Raw genomic sequence first — 19,753 nt, forward strand, 5'->3', positions numbered from 1 at the left:
TGCAATTACAGAACTATTGTGGCAAAAATATCCATCTACAAGAAGCTGCTTCAGTAATGGTTTACAGATACTCCAGGAATGAAACTATGCATTTAGAAATACTGCCAATAAATGGTTCCAGGCTCCAAACCAACAGTGATTTAGGCTCATAACGTTGATCCCGCAGAGTATTGACTAGATGTGATTGAAGACGCTTCGTCGTCTCCAGACTCATGAGTTATGGTGTGAGAGAGCGAGGGATGATGGGAGGGCGGGGGACAGAAACAAGCAAACAATTGTCTGTTTTCCCACAGCGAACAAAAAGGAGGAACACAGAGTGTCTTTGCAACAGTCTTTGCTTTTTATTCTCTTTTTGCTGAGAGATCAGTCACAATCGTCCTCACAGTTTCAGAACCGTCAGCGTGAATGACAATAAAAACTAGGCTAAAACAAGAAGAACACAGTGTGTGTAAGAGCTACGTGTTCGGGCACAGAGGGCTACACATGGAAATGGAAATCAGAACAATAACCGACGACAGCTGGAATGGTTTGTACACACAGTAACAAATGGAAAAAAAAGGGCCTTGTGTGTGTGTGTGTGTGTGTGTGTGTGTATGTGTGAGTGTGTATCTGACACCACGAGGGTCATCTCAGGTCAAAACGGGAGGAATGGTGGCACACAAACACACACATGGACACAAAGGCAAGGCTCATTGGCACTTGTAGGACGGGCATGCGCGAGGAATGCCAACTCACATCGCCACCCTCCCGTGTCGGAGGCCAACAGCCCCGTGTGCTGTGCCAACACCAGCAGAGCAGCGAGGGGCTGCGAGCAAACTGCGGCGCACCGAGGCCTCCGGGCCTCCACGCCAAAGTCCTTGTGACTCACGGCGAATCTCGGCTTGACTGTGAAACCCACAGTGATGTTTGACACGTCAACTGGTTCCCTAAAAGACTGCAGTCTGGGATTTGATCTGATTTTTGTTGTATGAGGAGGTTTGGAATTGGTCTAAATGTTTGCTTTATTGGTTAAAAATCACTGATTTAATTTGCCTGAGGTCAGAAACTGCATTACCCATAAAGCTGGACTACATTAACCCCAACCCTTCCACGACACTACCCTTCATATGAACCCTCAACATTGTGGCTCGGACGACTTCCACGTCAGAAAAACCTGACATACTGTATTTAAACCATCTCAAAATGGCATAGTTATAAATGTTCGGCTCTGCCAACGAACTGTTCAGTGTTGTTGCTGAAGGAATTAAAAACACTTGTTGATGTGCTGACGAGCTTTCAGAAACACGACTTCAAATCCTCGACCTTTCTGTGGAACAGAAACACGACAAAGGTCACGAAAGAGCGCGACTCTGGAAAATAAATAGAGAGAGAGAATAAATATCTTCTGATACGAGGTCGAATCTGGAGCCCGTGGCGTCTTCACAATCACATCAGAGCGCTCTTTCACTTCACGCTGCGCCTTAATAACAGGCTTGACTTCCAGGTTTAGAGTTTCTCTCCGCAGCACAAACTCTTGTTACAGCCCCCCCCCCCGCCCCTCGCTAACTCATGCTATGGACCCTTCTCACTGAAATCTTATCCACAAAGACCTTCTGTGTCTGTGTTCTGGGTTTATGGTTAAGACATCAGAAAAGGAACATTTGAGAGAAAAAAACAAAACAGTGAAACACAAATTTGCAAGTGATGAGAGGCGGTGGCTCCTGAGCAGAGCAGGAGGGTCCAAAGCAGACAGTTTACATATGTGTGCGACTCCAGACCCCCTTTAACTGTCGAGTTTGATGTGTTCTGTCGGAGTGCAGCCTCTGAATCAGGCCAAACAAAACCTATATGGCTTTTAACATACCTCTGGTCACATGCCTCATACCCTCTCAAACCCTCCTACCAGCCCGCTCTGTCCCGGCTCTGCTTTCCTAATCCTATAAACATTTTCTATGCGCATTCCTTCTCCCCTCCGCCCCACATCCTCTTCTTTCTTCCTCACATTCAGAAACGTTCAAAGCCGCTCTACAATCGTCTGTCTTTGGCCTCGAGCACGCCGTCAGACACGCCACTTTTCTTCACTCGTTTTCCTTCCAGCTGCCTACACGTCCCATCCCTCCTTCTAGCAACATTCTACAAGCGCTCTAACCTCAGTCTGGAGCCACTGCTAGCAGATTACTTCTAACTTCTGTGCTGGATCCAGACGCGCTCAGAGCGGGTCACAGGGCTGCAGCGAGGGAGAGTTTATAGATCCTGTAATTAGCGCTCGACCTCGAGGGGGCACCGGGACTGAACACGCGACTCGACAGAAAAAAGGGGGCACCGGGAGCTTGACTTGAAGCTCAAACTGTAGCTCTGATGCTGACTGATCCGTGAGTCCGTGGTCCTCTAGAAAGAGCAACCCCCCCCACCCATTTTCTCCCACTTCACACCAGTGCAGGCCTGGGCTGGTTTCAGAAACATCTGGAACTGTTCTCTGTGGCATCTCTGTGGGGAACATGGAGGCGTTCCAGCTCCCACTGACTGTAGGGGGGGGGGGGGTCACAGAAACTGCAGTAATGCTCCTCTGGAAAGGGAAGAAGAAGAAGAAGAATGGGAAGTCCATCCGTGGTCTTTTCATCTGGTGCCACCTGGTCTGTGGCATTTAAATTAGGGAAGTTGCAACACAACACGCTCCTTCATGCCTGGGGGGTGGGAGGGGGCAATACAGTGAGGCCAAGCGCATTTCCCCATTTTCTATTTTTCAAATGAGGTAGGACAAGGTTCAGTCACTTGTTGGACCCTCTGAAGTTCCACAGGTTCAGTCTCGCTGGCTGGAACAACATCCAAAGGTGGGGGGGGGGGATTCATGTGGGGGCTTGAGCGACACAATGCCTGGAGCTCAGAGCAGAGGGAGAGGAGGAGGACGGAGGACAGAACTAGGCCTTCCTGTCCGTCACTTCTCCAGCAGCTGCTTCCTCTGCTGTTCCCACAGGGCCTCGAGGTGATCCGCCCTCTTCAGGGCAGCCTATCAGAGGACAGAGAGATGTTTATACACGCTGTCAGTGTTTTCTTACTGATCACGCTCTGACAGAAAGATGAAGACTGTTCAGCTTCATCAGGTCTCTCACCTCATGCTGCTTCCGGAGACAGCTGACAGTTTCTTCCTTCTTCAAGATGGCCGATTTCACTCTGGGAAACCACACAGAGGAGGACGTTAACGAGGGACACATGGCAAAAAAAACAATTAAGATTTCACTTGTTTTCGACTGTTTTCACCTCCAATCTGAAAACAACAAACAGTGACTGAATACTTGGCCCCCCAGTGAATACTGTCCACAACGTGGCTCTGAAAAACCACAGGAACAGAAACGCGTTGGTTTGGCTTCCTTTGTGTTCTGTTTTCATACTCTTTATTCTTTATTGGGATCCCTTCAGTCACCACTACGTGGTTGTTGTTTACCTGAGGTCCGTACCAAACAAGAACAATACAAAGATGACAATCAGAGTCACATATTTGGTTCTTTGCTGGAGAGTTGAGGTACCAAAACAAAAACTTTAAAAAGGATATGAATTGTTTACATCCCATTAAAAAGACCAGCACAAAAAAAGGAAAACAGAAACTAAAAGTGTATTTTCTTCTTCTCTTCTTACTAAAGAGAAGAAGGAAATAAAAATAATTTTTGTTTCCCCTTGTGTGTTGTCTTTGTCTGGTTTCTGTTAGTCCTGTTTTATCTTGAAGGTTCAGGTTATGTTTCTAGGTTTACTTTACTTCCTGTGTTTTCCCGCCCTTGTGATTGTCTGATCGTTTCCACCTGTGTGTCATTAGTGATTCCCCCTCGTGTATATAAGTCCGTGTCTTCCTCCCTGTCTTTGTCGGGTTGTTGTCTGCGGTTCCCTTGCCGTTTGAGAATCTATGTCATAGCCCCCATTGTGAGTGTTCGTCGTTGTGATACCTTTGTCATGTCCGTGCCGTGTTTCATGTAAGTGTTTCTCGTTGTGTTGACTGTGTTACCTGTCTTACCGCTTGTGAGTGTTTATCGTGGTGTTGTCTGGTCCAAGTACGTGTTCTCAAGTCTCGTCTTTGTCTCTGTCATACCTCAGCCCATGTTAGAGTTTAACCGAGCCACAGCTCATGTGTTTCATGCCTTTGTCCATGTTAGTGTGTGTTTGTCTTTAGTCATGCCCCAGCCCCGGTGTGTTCTAGTATCGTCTTTGTCTAGCCACGCCACATTCCCTGTCAGTGTTTGTTCTGAGTTTTGTTTATTCAAAGTTTCCCTGTGTTGTCTTCGTTCTCTGTGTAACCCTTTACCCTGGTGTGTGTTTTCCCTAGTATCCTGAGTTTTGGTTTTCCTTTTTTTTTTTTTTTTTTCCTTGAGTTAAATAAATTTGTTAAATTATACCTGCGCCCCGTGTGTCTGCATCTGGGTTCAACCCTTAGTTCCCTTAAATTCTCACCTTTCCTGACAGATGTTTGTGCTTCTACCATGTGTAAGTAGGCTATGTAGTTAAATAGTTTCTTCTAAGTCTGTAATTGTGTTCATTGTTACACGGTCAGAGTCAGCACAGGATGTTTTATTTTGAAAATTGAACGGATTCTGGTTTCCTGCGTGACTCGATGTGCTCTGCTGCCTCTGAAAAGCACTGCAGTGCTTCCGGTGGAATCACAAACATCGGCTGGAATCAGCTCCAGCTGCTGGAATTTGCTGTTGACACCAAACTTGTGCTTTAATGCTACAGCACAGACTGATAAACTTCATGTCAACAGTTTGAGTTTGTCCCTCTCCTGTTTCAACTGGACTTAGACTGGCCCTGACCTCACACTCATCCAACACCTTGGGGATGAACTGGAATGCTGAGTCATTAATGCTCCTGTGGCTGAATGGGAGCAAATCCCAAAATCTGGTGGAAAGATTCCACAGAAGATCGGAGTCTTTCCAGTGAAGCGTGTTAATACCTGTGGTTTCAGAATGAGATGCTAAACATCACACATGGTGTAACGTTCAGGTGTCTAAATACTTCTGGCCATTTAGTGTAGATTCTGCTGCTGCTTAGGAGCTAGAAAAGCCACACTGAAGTCCATGTTGGCATTAATTAGGTCATCTTCAGAATTACTCCAACCATCGCCTGACTCAGTGGAGTGCTCAAGTTTCCACCTTTTATTAATTTTGAACTGCACATTGAAAATGTGTGCCAACATTCCTTTTCACACCTTGAACAGAACAGATTGCAAAGATCCAGTTCGCCTCCAACAATACTTATTGTGTTCGGGGACTGTCTCCGACCTGAATCCTGAGACAGTCTTTCCTTAGAAACACTGAAGGCTTTTCATGTCTGATGGTGAGTTACAGATAGTTTTGCCTTTGGAGCTTCCAAACATGCCAACTGGTGACCTCAGTTCATCAGATTCTATTTCACACAGAGGAACCAGACAAGACTGCCCTCTCTGCCCAGGTTCATCTGCCATTTCACTTCAACCATCAGTATGGGGATAAGTGCGTCGTATTTCCAACTAAAATTAAAGTAACACACTGTCACACTTGCAAAAAGGTGTAAAAATGTCAGATTTTTACTAATTTTTATCATTTTGTAACACCACAGGCTGTCCAGCAGTCTCGTAAAAATCACAACGGTTTTACTTAATCTTTCAAACTAGACCCAAGTGTTATCAAGCTCAGTCATCAGGGCTGAAAAGTCTGAATGAAACTATTTATCACAACCAAAGCTTTATTCAGGTCATTGTGTAATTAATCACTCCGTCCCTCCACCTTACCGTTGGTGAACTTCAGCCAGCTCCTCTTCCTTCTCCCTGGTGACCCTCTCCACCTCCAGCCGTAGCCTCGCTCGAACTTCTGACACCTCCACTTTCAACCTGCGGTTCTCCTCCTCCGTCGTCACCAGCCGGTCGGCAAACTCCTGCCGTATCACCTCCGCCAGGCTGCGGCGCTCATCCACCAGCTTGTCCCTGGTCTGCGGAAAGTGGAAATGGACTTTATATATATTTGCAGGTATACAGAAGAGAAGAGTAACAGAAGGGTAAGACCTTCAGAAGGAAGATGAGTGAGCGCAGTGACTAAATTACCTGTGTGATGTCTTCAGTCTCCTGTTCCTTCTGTCTGAGCACAGCCTGGAGTCTCATCAGCTCTCCCTCCGTCTCCATCTGCTGCCTCCTCAACTCTTGTTGTTTCTCCACAGCCGCCCTCTCAGAGAGCTCCAGCTCCCTCAGCTCAGCCTCGTACTTCTCCCTCACACGCTTCACCCTGACAACAGCGTGAAATGGTTGGTTGGTGCTGATTAAACCTTTTGTAACATTTGGTGAAGCTGTAGTTTACATATTGTGCAACATCAAGGAGCGCACAGTGTGAACTGTGTGCAAGCTCTCATCAAACATCAGAACTGGGTGTAACTGCTGTCAATCAAAACATATATACACACACACACACACACACACCTGTTTTCAGCTCCCCTCTCACACTCCTCTTTGTCCTTGCTGGTCTCCTCCTCCAGCGTCCAGATGGCGAGCTCGATCTCTTTGTCGCGTTCTCGTCGCAGATCTTCTTTGAGCTCGCGCTCGCGGCTCAGCAGCCACACTTCCTGTGGACACACAGACACACATGCCGTCTGTCCTGGCTGCTCTCTGACCTCATAGAGACACAAACTTACACATGCACATGCACATAAAACTGCAACGTAACACACCTGAGGTCAGATACACTCGTCATTAGTTCTTTATTGGTTGATTCTTTACTAAAAAATCATCTCCACAGCGGTAGTTCCTGCCCGGATCACTGATGGTGTTCTTATTTTCATAACAACCCCTCACTCATTAGCTCTTCTCTCCTCATTATGTGTGACAGTTTAATCCAAACCAAACTCAAGCAGAGAGCTGGAAGGCACAGATCGTTCTCGCTTTGCTGGACCTTAAGGAGCTGGAAATGTGCCACCTGCCTACGTTAATACATACGCTGGAAAAAGACCTATTTCAGCAGCGAGGCTCAGCTCCTGTTCTATTACACCGACAGTTAACTGTCCCCTCTTGCATTTGAAACAGCTGCTCTGGAAACACTAGCAATCATATATTTGCCTGCAACAGGAGTGAATAGACAATATTTATACAAAAGAAGAAGAAAGTGCCAGCACAGATTCACAACAGAATGTTAACAAACCTCTTTTTTCTTGTAGTTTTCTTCCCAGGTCTGCTTCTCGATATCCAGACGTTCTTTTAATGCCTTCATCTCCACCTAGTTACACAAACAACACTCTCAGTTAGCAGGTTGTGGTTCTGCTAACTTCCTCAGGTTTCTGCAGGATGTTGAGGTGCAGACACGAGGCAGACTTCTGAGACAGTAAGTTTGAAGATTCTGTTGACGTCTGAAGTTAATGATCCTGATGTTATTCTGCACGGTTTAAACTCATCACCTGGTGTCTCCTCTCCTGCTCCTCTCTGGTCTTGTCCAGCTCGTCTCTGAGGGCTCGTCCAGCCAGAGAGCTGTTCTCCTCCAGCTGCCTCCGCAGGTCCTCCAACTCAGCGCGTTGCCTGTACGACAAACACAAAGAAGAGCCCTCAAGAACCACAATAATATCCCTACATGTGTAAAATTTTAGCCCAACAATGCTTTTACAGACACAGGACACATTTAGTCTCTATTTACTGTTTATTCTGCAGATGGGCAGTGAGCATCATCAACTGTGAATTCTGCCACACACTGCCTCGTGCTGTTTTTAGTACATTTAATGTCATTTAATAGGTCTTATTTCAGTCTTCTGTCTTCTAATGGTCACTTGTTTGACAGTCAAGCAGCTGCAAGAGCATTTTTTATGGAAAAAAAAAATCTACAAGGACGACATCTGTTTTATATTCCGGGCAGGATTGTAGGGAACACAGATTTTCAAACACAAACAATCTTGCAGGTGGGAATAAACACAGCCTCTGCAGCAGCAGGATGGTGGGGATTAAAGGAACAGTTCCTCTGCTCTGCAACAAACATCTCTTAACTGGAAGCTGTGCCAGTAAAGATTCATCTTCAAGGTTGCTCGTCAATAGTGTGCCAGCACCAAACTAGCCTGGATTCCAACCTGGACCAGACACCCAGAAGATTTTTCTTGATTTTCCACTGATTCAGCTTCTTATTCTGGGGACTAGTAGAGTTTCTGGGGGTGTCTCCTGTACAATAATGACTGTGGTTTATGCCTTCGGATTGTCACTGCGGACACAGACAGATGGGTGACCTTTGACCTTACCTTGCAGCCAGCTGAGCCAGCCTCTCCTTTTCTTCAGCCACCTCCTTGTAGAGACGCCTCCTCTGCTGCTGCAGGGACAGCTCCTCCTCCTGAAGCTGCTTCTCATATCTGACACACATAAACAAAGACACACACACCTGATTCTGACTGTGCACAGGCTGCTAAAATGAACACAAACAGCATCTAATCATTACACTGACAGAGCACACCAGCATGTGAATAATCAATAAATCTCCTGCTAATATCCTTTAATCTGATTTGATCTGACTCATTAGCTTTACTGGTGTGTTCCTGCAGATGGAATCAGTCCTCATGTACTGCAGATGCAATGAAAATTAAATCTTGGCCTCTCTTGCTTTGCAGTGCAGGCAGCATGATCTCAGTGCTTCCAAGAATAGTCTTGAGGAGAACGTTGAATAAACTGTTGACTGAAGGCCACCTCTTAATGCATTGAGCTCCACAGAGGCTGCTTGGTTTGTGAGACCTTTACATTGAAGCTGCTTCCTGTTTAGTTTCGATTGTGTTTCTTTCAGCTTCAAGATGAAAGAGATAAGTACAAGTTTGGATGTTTTTCACATTTTATTCTTATAGCCAGTTGGAAGCTGCCATCTGTGGAGTTTATTGGTGCTCCACGTGTCTATGAAGTACACAATTATAGAACAATGTAAAAGTAAAAGAGTAGTATAGTAGTATATGTATGTGCTCCTGCACAGAAGGCCAGTATGGGTAATGATGATGTGACATGCATACCTCTGTTTGGCTAGCTCCCTCTCTCTCTGACACTGCTCCTCCTTCTCCCTCTCCAGCTGCTGGCGGAGCTCCTCACACTGGCGGACGTAGCGCTGGGCCGCCCGGTCGTCCGCCTGCAGCAGCTCCGCCTCGTGGAGCGTCCGCAGCTTCTTCAGCTCCTGTTTGTGCTTAGAAATCAGCTTCTGGATCTCTGGCTCCAGACCTGAGGGAGGAGGAGAAACAGTTGATGTTCTGTGGCTAGTCAGAGTCTGCAGAATCACTACAGCTGTCAAATTACTGGAAGACGGGTTTATTTTAGGTCTAAATGTCAGTGAAACGTAAATACACCTACATCACTGAGTCAACACAAACAATTCTGCGTTCTCAAGCCCCACGACTGTAAAAACATCTCATCAGCACAGGCTGACAACTGACTGGGACTTTTCATGGAATCAGCTCATCACAAGAAGGAAATAAGAGGAACAGCACGGTAAGTTTCCGGAAACACAACTTTACCTCTGTGTTCACGCTGCAATTAACAGGCCAGAAAATGCAAAAATATGCACACATATGCAGTCGTCATCCTCAAGACCTGTAATCTTACTTTACTGTGCATGAAGAGCAGAGTACCCTTAAAAAACTGTTTATTAATGTCAGTTCTACTAAAAATGATCGTGACATGTGGGACAGCTTCGGCTTTACTTGACTGAGTCTGGTATTAAAGTGGATCAGGGCTGAGATCCTTTCACACATCTTTCTTTCATGTATGGCCAACAGTAAAACAAAGGGGAGAAAACACCAGTGGGTGACATTATGCCACATTACTGATAAAGGATGCATGACACCTGCACAGTGTACTTGATAAGAGCAGGCAGGGGAAGTTACCTCCAAGCATGCAGACTTACTCAGGATTACACACATTTGCTTATTTACAGCCTGATCTTAACAGAGCTTTGGTAAAGACGCCTTAATCTCTGATTTCCGCTGCGAGCTGAGGCTTTGTTTACAGTACCTTTGACAGTGATCTCTTTAATCTTCTTGGTTTTCTCGTCAATCCATTTCTCCCGGCGGATCTTCTCGGTGGCGCTCATTAGCTCTTTTAACTTCTTGATTTCCTGCGGAGGGAGCGGGTGGAGGAGCGTAAATTATGGTGATTTGGTGTCACGGTGAAGTGGCACTGCACTGATGGGGGCCCCTCATACAACAACAGCGAGTTATTTGTCTTATTTAAAGCAAAGAAGGTACTGTGCAGGTCCCAGGTTCAATTTTAGTGGTGACAACAAAAGCAAATTCAGGAAGTACGAATGTTATAAGATCAAATGCTAAACTGAAAGACACCACACGTGTAAGAAGAGGAAGAGGAGGGTTCAAACTACTTCTGGGCAGGAAAATTAACCTAATTACATAAAGCAAAGTAAACTTTATATCTAAATCTCAAGATAAATGACAAATAAAAGACTGAGGAGACTCACATGCAGACAGACTGTCCAACAGAAGTTGAGAGGGACAGACAAATGAAAGGAAAAAGGAATGGTAGAATGAGAGAGATGACTGTGGCAAGGATGACGGGATTACAGGAGAAAAAAAAGTTACCTCACACAAGGGACCCAGAATTTGCCACACCTAAAAGCCAGAGAAACAGATATACAGACAAAGACAGAGAGCGACAGAAGAAGAAGAGAGGGAAAAACAGAGAGAAGACAGTTAAAAGCAGCGCTACGAGAAAGCGAGTTACAAACGACGATCGCAAAAGATGCAGAGCAGAAGCAGAGAAGCAGAAGTTATTCGCAGTGCACATGCAAATACTGAAATCCTCACGGAAACATTCAATTATTATCGTGGCTTAAGTTCTTCGGCTGGTGGAAAGATCTCGGCCATCTCACCATTTCATGCTGCTCCTGCATTTGAGTGATCTTCTTGGTGTACTTTTGGTCAACCTGCTTCAGTTCTCCCACCACACCTTCACAGCGCTCACTCAAAGCCTTTTTATCGTTGATCAGCTGCGGAAACACGGGACATATTTTAGACCACAGGGGAAACACGTGAGAAAAGTTTGAAGCAGCTGGGATTAGGCTGTACCTGATCAATGAATGTGAGGTGTCTCTGGATGGTGGACTCATATTGTTCCTTCTGGAGCTGGAAGTTCCTCTTCAGCTCCTTCTCGGTCTCCTTCACATGTCTCACCGTCAGCTCTCTCTGCTGGGCCTGACGGACAGGGGAGGAGATGAAGACGATAAATCTAAATCATCTCCAGCAGCTGACAGGACCAAAACTTCTACATTAAACTGTACTGTAACGTGTGCATTCCCTCACCAGCGCAGTCTGCAACATGTTGACGGTGCGTTTCTTCTCTTCCAGCTCCAGCTTGATTCTCATCATGGAGCCGGTGACTTCGGCGGCGGTGGCGGACGCCTGCTCGACACCAACCAGCTCCTCCTCTGACAACACAGCCTGAGATCAGACAGGAACCGTTTTAACAATTAGTCAACAAGTCAACTTTTTTGCTTTTTGTTATTAATGAAGAAAAACATCTATCCACAATTTAAAAGCTGAGACCTAAAACTGGTCATAGAAACAGTCAGTCAGTGAATTTGTGTCAGTGTTGGAAAATGTGCAACACGACAGCCCCGTAGCGCTCCGGACGCTGACCTCTCTGTGTGACCCTGAAGTAACAGAACGTGGTCTCTCCTGTTCAGACTTCTCCATCTCATCCAGGAAGCTCATGATGCTCTGCAGCTTGGCCTCGGAGAGCAGGGCGCCCCCGTCTGGCAGTGCAGGGTGGTGACTCAGCTGGCCGTGACGCTCCAGGTTGTCGGTGGTCAGAGAGTTGGAGTCTCCGTCCTTTAATGAGAGACAAAGTGGAGATGCAGGTATCAATCATTGCATAATTTGATTCGTATATTTTTTTTCTGGACAAAGAACACAATGAGTTCACTCTGGGTGAAGATAAACAGAACTAGGACATTATTATTTTAGCTGATAACATGTGGTGTTGCACTGAGGAAGTCTCACCTCATCTATCCAGGCATATTTCTCTTTGCGGTAGCACTTTGGCTCTGACAGCCTCTCTGGTTCCTCCTCTAACAGCTTCAGGGTGTCCAGCAGCTCATTGAGGGTGGTTTTGGACTGAGCCCTGCTGGACAAAGCTCCCTGCCGCTGGTCCTCCACACTCACCGACCTCTGCAGGATCTCCTGGAGCATGGAGAAAACAAACAAATACCTGCTGAACTGCTTTAACATTTTACGCTGGCAGGTGGCTTGCTGATCAGTAATGTTCAAATGCAGTTGAAAGTTTTTGATTATTTACCTGGGAAGACTGGGAACCTCTGCAATTGGACAAAGCCGGGGAAACAGCTCTAAAGCTGGAGAGGTCACCTAACTCCACCACAATATTCAAATTGGAGTCTGTGGAAACATTTAAACAGCACAGTTATTACTCCCACTCTGTTTCTCAACAGCAATCTTAATGTGATATAAGATGTTTTTGTCATTCAGTGAGATGCACATTGCAAAGCAGGGGTAGGCTTCATGATAAAAGTGCTGTTACATGCATACCTGTGTTTTTAGCTTTCACATCTGTGGGCGACATCGGGCTGTTGTTGCTCGGTGAGGCTCCACTTCTGTTGATTGGAGAAATCTTGGGCGGTTTCTTGCGTCCAACCCCAGCGGTCTGTCTCGTGTTTTCCTGGTCCTCCCCAGCAACATGCTGTACGTCTAAACTCCGCTGAGCTCTTTTCTGCTGTAGCTCCTGTACCACACCACCAGATGGAGACATTACACAGTTAAGAGTTGTGGACCCCACAAGAGATGTGAGTGAATGATCATCATTTAAAAACATTTGTTTAACGCTCAGTTGGGGTTTACAACAAAGTGCGTACACCAGATGTGTTCACCTGTGTGGCTGCGAGGCGAGCCAGACGAGCTTTCTCTTTGCGAATTAATTTCCTGTCATCCTCCTGATGCTGCTGCTCCAGGCAAATGACTACCTCCACTCTGTCCTCCTGATCCTACAGACGAAAAACAGAAAGGATTCGTTAAATATCCGGAGAAAAAGAGAGAGAGAGAATGAAGGAATGGGAAAGGTAAGCAGTGAAGGTACAGATTTATTTACCTGGGAACACTGAGAGCATCTGTTATTGGACAAAGCTGGGGAAATGGCTCGGAAGCTCAGGTCACCTAAGTCAGCCACAACGTTCAGATTGGAATCTGGGGAAACCAATAACTAATAAATACATTTATAACAATACAATGCTATCACATTTTCCATGTTTAAAACACCATTTCTTTGGCAACCATAAGATATCACAGCTATTCTATACAACAAGAATATCTACACAACAAGAACTACATGAACAGCAGACTTTCTACAGCAGTGTATGTTTATATGTGTAGTGGAAGTAATTTCTCTGCAGTTGTTTTGGGTAATTCTCTGACTTTTCAATGTCCAGAGACCATTAAAATAATCACTTTTAAGAACCCATCTCATCTTATAGCAAGGATGTTTCCAAATGAATGATGATGTATCTCAAGTTAAAGCTTTAAAAGACCCCAGCGCAGAGCCATACAGACCTGTGTTCTTAGCTTTGACGTCCGTGGGCGACATCGGGCTGTTGTTGCATGGTGAGGCCGGACTTCTGTTGGTGGGAGAAATCTTGGGTGGCTTCTTGCGTCCAACCACACCAGTCTGCCTCAGGCCTTCCATCTCCACCTCGGCTGCATGCTGCACCTCTGCAACCCGCTGCGCTCTTTTCTGCTGCAGCTCCTGTAACGCAACACCAGGGGGACACACAGGGCAATGTTTTAAGGCATCATGATCTAGGGAAAGTGTCCCCACAAAGAGGCTTGATTCAAATGTTTAAATTTTGAATTTGTGCTGCATGTCAAGTGGTGATGGTCAAAATGTGTACAAAATGGTTTCAAGTGTATGATCTGATGAAGAAAATTTGGTTCCAAATGTTAGTCATTATGTTAATGTGCTTTGAGATGAACGATCTTTGTTTAGGTCCTGCTTACAGTATGCCTCTAAAGATGGTAACGCTTGTCTGTTGGTCTTATTTTTGTCCAAAAAGTCTCTCAAGAGCTATTTGATGAAGAATCTGGCTGGAGAATCCCTGCTTGAAGAATAGACCTTTTTTTGAAAGATGTTGAGGACATGATTTCAAAGATGTGGATATTTCAGTGCACTAAGCAAGATGTGTCCAAAAAAAGATGCTTCTGAGTTGAATTACGGTAAGCACAGGACCCCGTGTTGTTGGCACTTGACACACGTTGATGATGAACTATCTCAGTCTCTGCTGTATCAGTTTTGACCATTCTTTTAAAAATATCTCTCTTCATGGAAGTGCAATACTAAAACCGCTGGGAGTTAATCAGCGGTGGGTACCTGGATGGCAGCGAGGCGGGCCAGACGAGCTTTCTCTTCACGGATCCGTTTTCTGTCTTCATCCTTTTTCTGCTGTTGCTCCGGGCGACTGTCCTCCTCTGTTCTCTCCTCCCACTCCTAAAAGGGAGAGACACAGATAGTGTTACTGCAGCAGCCATAGAAAAAGAGCCATAAAACCAGTTAAGACCATGAAAAATAAAAGGTTAAGGAGGAATGCATCATGGGGACAAATGGATACCTTTCTTTTACTGGCAAGGATGTGTTTGAGTGCTGCCTGGTCAGCGTGGTGTCTCTTGGCATGGCGTCTGTACCAGCGCTGGATGGTGAGTGCTGCCTGGTTCACCTGCTGAATAAACCTTCCAACGCACAATAGAAAAGCTCTTAGTCACAGAACGACTGACAGAAGAACATAATGATCAATAGAACAGTAAACACGCAGTAGAAACACTGTGGAAGCAGCCCTTTGAAGCCATTTAGTGGGTCTGACCTCTCAGCCTCCTCCTCGGTGACCTCCCTCCTTCGAGGCAGGACAGGGCTGCCGCGCTGGGCCGAAACTGGAGATCTGTTGTTTGAGCTGGAGGAAGCTGAAGAGAAGTTCTTCTGGGACTTTGTCAGGGAGCCATTCTCAAGTGACACCTCATCGTTTGCTGTGGCCTTCAGGATGTTGCTGAGAGAAAAATATGAAAAATGGAAATTCTGAGAAACCTCACACAACATCATTAAACACGACTCAGACATGTTTCTGAGTGGAACTGCCAAATGTTTAATTGAAACTGGTGACAGCCGATATGTCAAACTGATGTTCAGTACAGTTTGTCTATTTTGCTGAAGTTTCACAACATTAAATACAATAATTCAGAGCACTTATACCACTAACGGCACTTGGACAATGTCCCAATAAAAACTCATCATAATGATGAATAACTCTGGCATGATCAGACGGGTAAACAACCAATGTAGCAGCACTGATCAGGTAAACACTAAATATGACTGACATCAAGCATTTTTTCTTTACGGCCGATGTCAGCCTTATTCATCGATTGAGCCCATGTCTGCCAAGCAATTCTGCTGATTTCAGGACATACTTAAACGAAGGCTTCTGGTTGGAGCTCTTAGGTGTGAGAGGTTTCTCAGAATAGTTGTTGTGTAAGATGGTGGTGACAGAATTCCCAACAGCTCCCTTGTTGCTCCTGGGAGAAAGAAAAAAGCACAAACCATGTTTGACTTACAAACTAGGCCAAACTCATGTGGTGGCATATGTGTGAAGTATTTAGAATGCACTGCCATTTTTTTTCCCACTTCACCCCCGTCAGGGCATTTAAGTAACTGATACTGGTTTGACTTCATCACAAACTCAGCCCACACAGGTTTTTTTTTTGAGAATTTTCTTTACAGAAAGTCTCAGTGTGTGGGTGGAATTCCTGAAGGCAGTATCAGCTGCCATGATCAACAGGTATGAAACATGAGAAGCAGGTAGAAACCCAGAATGCTGCAGTGCAAGTAGCAACCGGGCTGATGTTGGGCTTGTCTTTACTCTACATGGACTACTGTGTGTGTCACTGCTGTGCCAGAGACGCTGCCCACCTGTTGTTGGCAGTGAAAGTGGCAGCCAGAGCGATGCCAGGCTCTCTTTTCTTCAGGCTGGTGGGAGAGTCTACACTGCCAGTGCTGCGGGAGCTCGAGTGCAGGGGGAAGGCTCTGGGCTGATCGTCCTTGAAGAAGGAAAAGAAATACACTTGTTACACCCTGAACTACTGTGAAATCTGGCACCCTTAAAACTGATATCTTTTCAACATTTGGAAAGAACTGCTTGGCAAATACCAGGATGTTCCATGTGGTTCTGTCCGGTGAGGCCTTGCTGAGGCTGGACAGTTTCTTGCGTCCATCTGAGCTGCTGTCAAACAGGGTGAGGTAGTCCTCACTCTGGTCCTGACTGGGAAATGCAGCTACGGGTTAGGTCCATTGTTTTATGTAGAACAATACTTTTTGTCAAGAACCAAATGGCCACTGGTGGCAACAAAAACTAAAGACCATTGTCTCAATATCTGGGAAAATAGAACCCAAACTATTAGCGCTGATAGACACCCCTCGAGTAGGGTGGAAAAGCATGTATGTTTTATAGCTTGAGGGAACTGACTCTTTAAAAGATGGACGTGGACTGTGAGGCAAGAAAACCATTTCAAATCTGCCACAATGAGTCGGGGAGGAGGAGGGGGGGCACATTTTGGGCTCAATTTTCACAGAACAAGGGCTTAGCAGTGCACAACATACAATTAAACAACCTGACACAAAGCAGAGACCTTGAGTGCTTTTAGTGGCAGCTTTTGTGATTAAATGTTGCAATGACAGCTGCAGAAATGCGACTCATCCCCTTCTCCACCCCCCCAGTACTGGAATTCAGCATGCAGCAGCTGACCGTCTGCTAGGGGGAATTCCGTTATGGATTCCATGTAAATGCGTGCATGCATATGTTGATCCCAATGGCCTGTCATTCATCCTTCAAATAGCCTGACACACCAGCTCCTCCATCGCGAGGCACAGATGTAGGGTGACCTCCTGTCTGGTCTGGCCTCCACTGGTATCTGTGCTGCAGCCTGCCCGTGCTGTGCAGGGTGTTTCTGTCTGGGTAAGTATATAAATGAGCGTGTGTATCTTCGGGGGGGTGAAGCCAGCTGGCCCAATGAAAAGCAATCTGACAACACTATTCAGGCAGCACATTCCTCTACTTTTTGCTTTAAAAGAGAGTGATGCATGAAGGGGAGGAAGCACGGGAGAGGGGTGGTGAGTGACCCACTGACTGCCATGAAAGACTCAGAGACTCGGAGGGGGTATTTAGAAAGTCTTAAAATTTAAAGCCCCTCTGCTCTGCACCCTCAGAGGCAGCGAGGGGAGGGGGGATGGCGGCAGCTGCCTGACAATAGAACCAGAGCGTGCACACACACTTCTGCTTTCACTGGCTTCTGGTGGAGGGGGTAACCTGACCTCGAGGTCCTGGCCCTCCCCCTCTAACCTGGGACAAAGCAAGTAGCTGCACCCCGCGACCCTAGCAACAGCCGCCCAGCTTCCCTCCACTCTTTATCATGCAGGAGCTGGTGTGTCACAATTCCCATTGTCCAAACTGCTGAAGCTTCAGGGCTGCCAGCTGTTGCTCAGTGAAGAGAAGCACTCTGGTTTTAATAGCACAGACTCCATGCAAGCCAGCTCAACTACAGATATTGTTGATGGTTATACAAGACTATCTGACACACATTATCCAAAATGCAGGCATTCTTTTTTGTCATTTCCAAACATGGCCTTCATATTTCAGTAGCATGTATGTCACAATGAAGGTCATTCGATGATCTAACTGAATCTTAAGAGCAAGTTTGCCCTGAGGCTTTGCAGACTACATGTTACAGCACATACTGTACCAAATGCAGTTCAGTGTGTCAATGTCAGTGATAAGGAATGAGGAAAATAGACTCAGAAACATGAGAGGGGTCTGCAGGTGTGTATGTGTGTGTGTGTGTCTGTGTGTTTGTACCTTAAACTGATGTTGGCCTGCTGATTAACCTGAGTGGTGCTGTTGGACCTCCTAAGGTTCTTGATGGAGCGGGAGCTACCACAGCTGGCATCGCTCTGTGGATTTAAAAGGCTTGTTATTGAATTATAAGACTTGATTGCAAACATTACACACTTGATGGAGAATTCTGAAACAAGCAAACAAGGAAGAGACAGTCCTGATATACTCATTCCTGCATCTTGAATAGATTATCTTATAACTCATAAATAATCTGCAGTTCCATTCTGCTGCCAGTGCAAAAGTACACATGTGGCAGTGCGCAGTTACTCACCAGGGTGTTGCGTTTTCCTCTGCTGTCACTGGCCACAGACACCGACACAGACCGAGAGAAGTACTTCCCAGGTGATGCACTGCTGGGTCTTTTGGACATAGAAAGCTGGGCACCTGACAAGCTGAGGTCCAAGGCATCTCCTGAGACACTTGTCGGGATGGATGAAGGGCTACGTGTTGTATGCATCCTCAGAAAACCTGGAATAGAACAAAACAGATTTGGATATAAGACACAGTAGGCCGCTCATGCTATTTGCCCAGGGATTCAGCAGGCACAACCACAACAACAGAGGAAATAACACACACTTTCCCTTGACTGTTTTGTCTCCCAGGGTAACCAACAACAAAACCACTGACTATTTTTACCACAGCTGGGGTATCCTGACAAAGAGAACAAGCTGAAATCAAAACACAAACCAGTAGCTAACAGTAATTACATTTCTTAGGTGCTATTCTGTGCTTTAACAGATAGCGTTAAATGTTTAATGTTAGCCACGAACCAAGCTAGTTCACTAGTAAACCCTAACCTAAATAACGAGGATAAAGTACTCTGGCGTTGCTTAAGTTGAATCCAAACACAACGTTAACACCTTTCAAAGCAGCTCTCCTAAAACATAACCATTGCTGCTACACTGTGGCAGGTGTATGCTAGCTCTGTTAGCTAACGTTACCATCTTCCCATCACAAAAATACGATTGTTGATAGATATCGTAAATATTAATAGCTATCAACGTTGCGCACCAAACAACACTGGAGCAAAAATAACGCTAAAAAGCTGTCATCAGCTAACGTAAGTTAAGCTAACATAATAATACTTACTACTTATCACGCTCTTGGTACCGTCAACCTTACAGTAAGCTTGCACAGTAATTATACTGTTACTAACGGGAACTGTAGACCTTGATAACGTTACCTTGTGAAATGGGACAGATTATTCCCAACTGATGCAAATCATGTTTTGCAAAGTAACGTCATTAGAATACGATAACGTTCATTTACACTGATTTGTTAAATCACCGCCACGTCTCAGCACTAAGTTAACGTTAACGGCTATTTTCCAATCATTAATAAGTTGCACTGTTTTTTAAGAGAAATAAAAACGATTGGTTTTCAGGTCAGGTCTGAAAAGCAAGCTCATCTAGCTAACAGTTAATGTCTTCAACGTTTCTCCCATGAACCCGAAAATGCTGGTTGCTGAACAAGCAGAATAGCGTTAACTACTTACTTCAGAGGCTGGATTGCACCATTGCTGATAATCTCCAGTTGCCTTCACGGTTGTTTTAATTCCAACACAATCCCTTGACACCCAGCGAAAGTAGTCCGTTGACTCGGTACAAATACGGAGAGCCAAATAACGCTTCAGATCATCTCTGTGGTAACGACACAGATAAACTCAGCCTCTCGGCGTCTATAATTGGTGGAAAAACAATAATGTCCATTCGTTCGCGCATCTGATAGGCCGGGCGCAGCTGTCTGTAATCTCTGTATATCCAAAGGGGCGTGGCTCAAAAAAGGGTTTGGTTGACTTTGCATAGGGAGGCGTGATGGCAAACTGACATTATTCGAAGTTATCAGTGTTGTTGAAAAATATACAGAAAACAAAGTTCCAG

General features: G+C 45.5%; 1 protein-coding gene across 1 annotated transcript; it reads right to left on the reverse strand.

Annotated features, from left to right (window-relative positions):
* Positions 1-326: 326 nt before the first annotated feature.
* Positions 327-19,486, reverse strand: cep131 (centrosomal protein 131). Its single transcript, XM_041963039.1, has 29 exons — positions 19,369-19,486; positions 18,145-18,341; positions 17,835-17,929; positions 16,133-16,244; positions 15,896-16,023; positions 15,397-15,501; positions 14,799-14,978; positions 14,550-14,667; positions 14,312-14,428; positions 13,498-13,690; positions 13,040-13,134; positions 12,822-12,935; positions 12,484-12,676; positions 12,236-12,333; positions 11,941-12,120; positions 11,578-11,769; positions 11,242-11,379; positions 11,008-11,133; positions 10,812-10,928; positions 9,941-10,043; positions 8,950-9,151; positions 8,200-8,307; positions 7,378-7,495; positions 7,125-7,199; positions 6,410-6,552; positions 6,041-6,218; positions 5,732-5,928; positions 3,090-3,150; positions 327-2,986 (listed from the first exon to the last, which is right to left on the reverse strand). The coding sequence occupies exons 2-29, from the start codon at positions 18,328-18,330 to the stop codon at positions 2,915-2,917; spliced, it is 3,744 nt and encodes a 1,247-aa protein (XP_041818973.1). The 5' UTR covers positions 18,331-18,341; positions 19,369-19,486; the 3' UTR covers positions 327-2,914.
* Between the last annotated feature and the right edge of the window lie 267 nt (positions 19,487-19,753).

This window comes from Chelmon rostratus, chromosome 21 (genome assembly GCF_017976325.1).
Source record: "Chelmon rostratus isolate fCheRos1 chromosome 21, fCheRos1.pri, whole genome shotgun sequence".
NCBI lineage: Eukaryota > Metazoa > Chordata > Actinopteri > Chaetodontiformes > Chaetodontidae > Chelmon > Chelmon rostratus.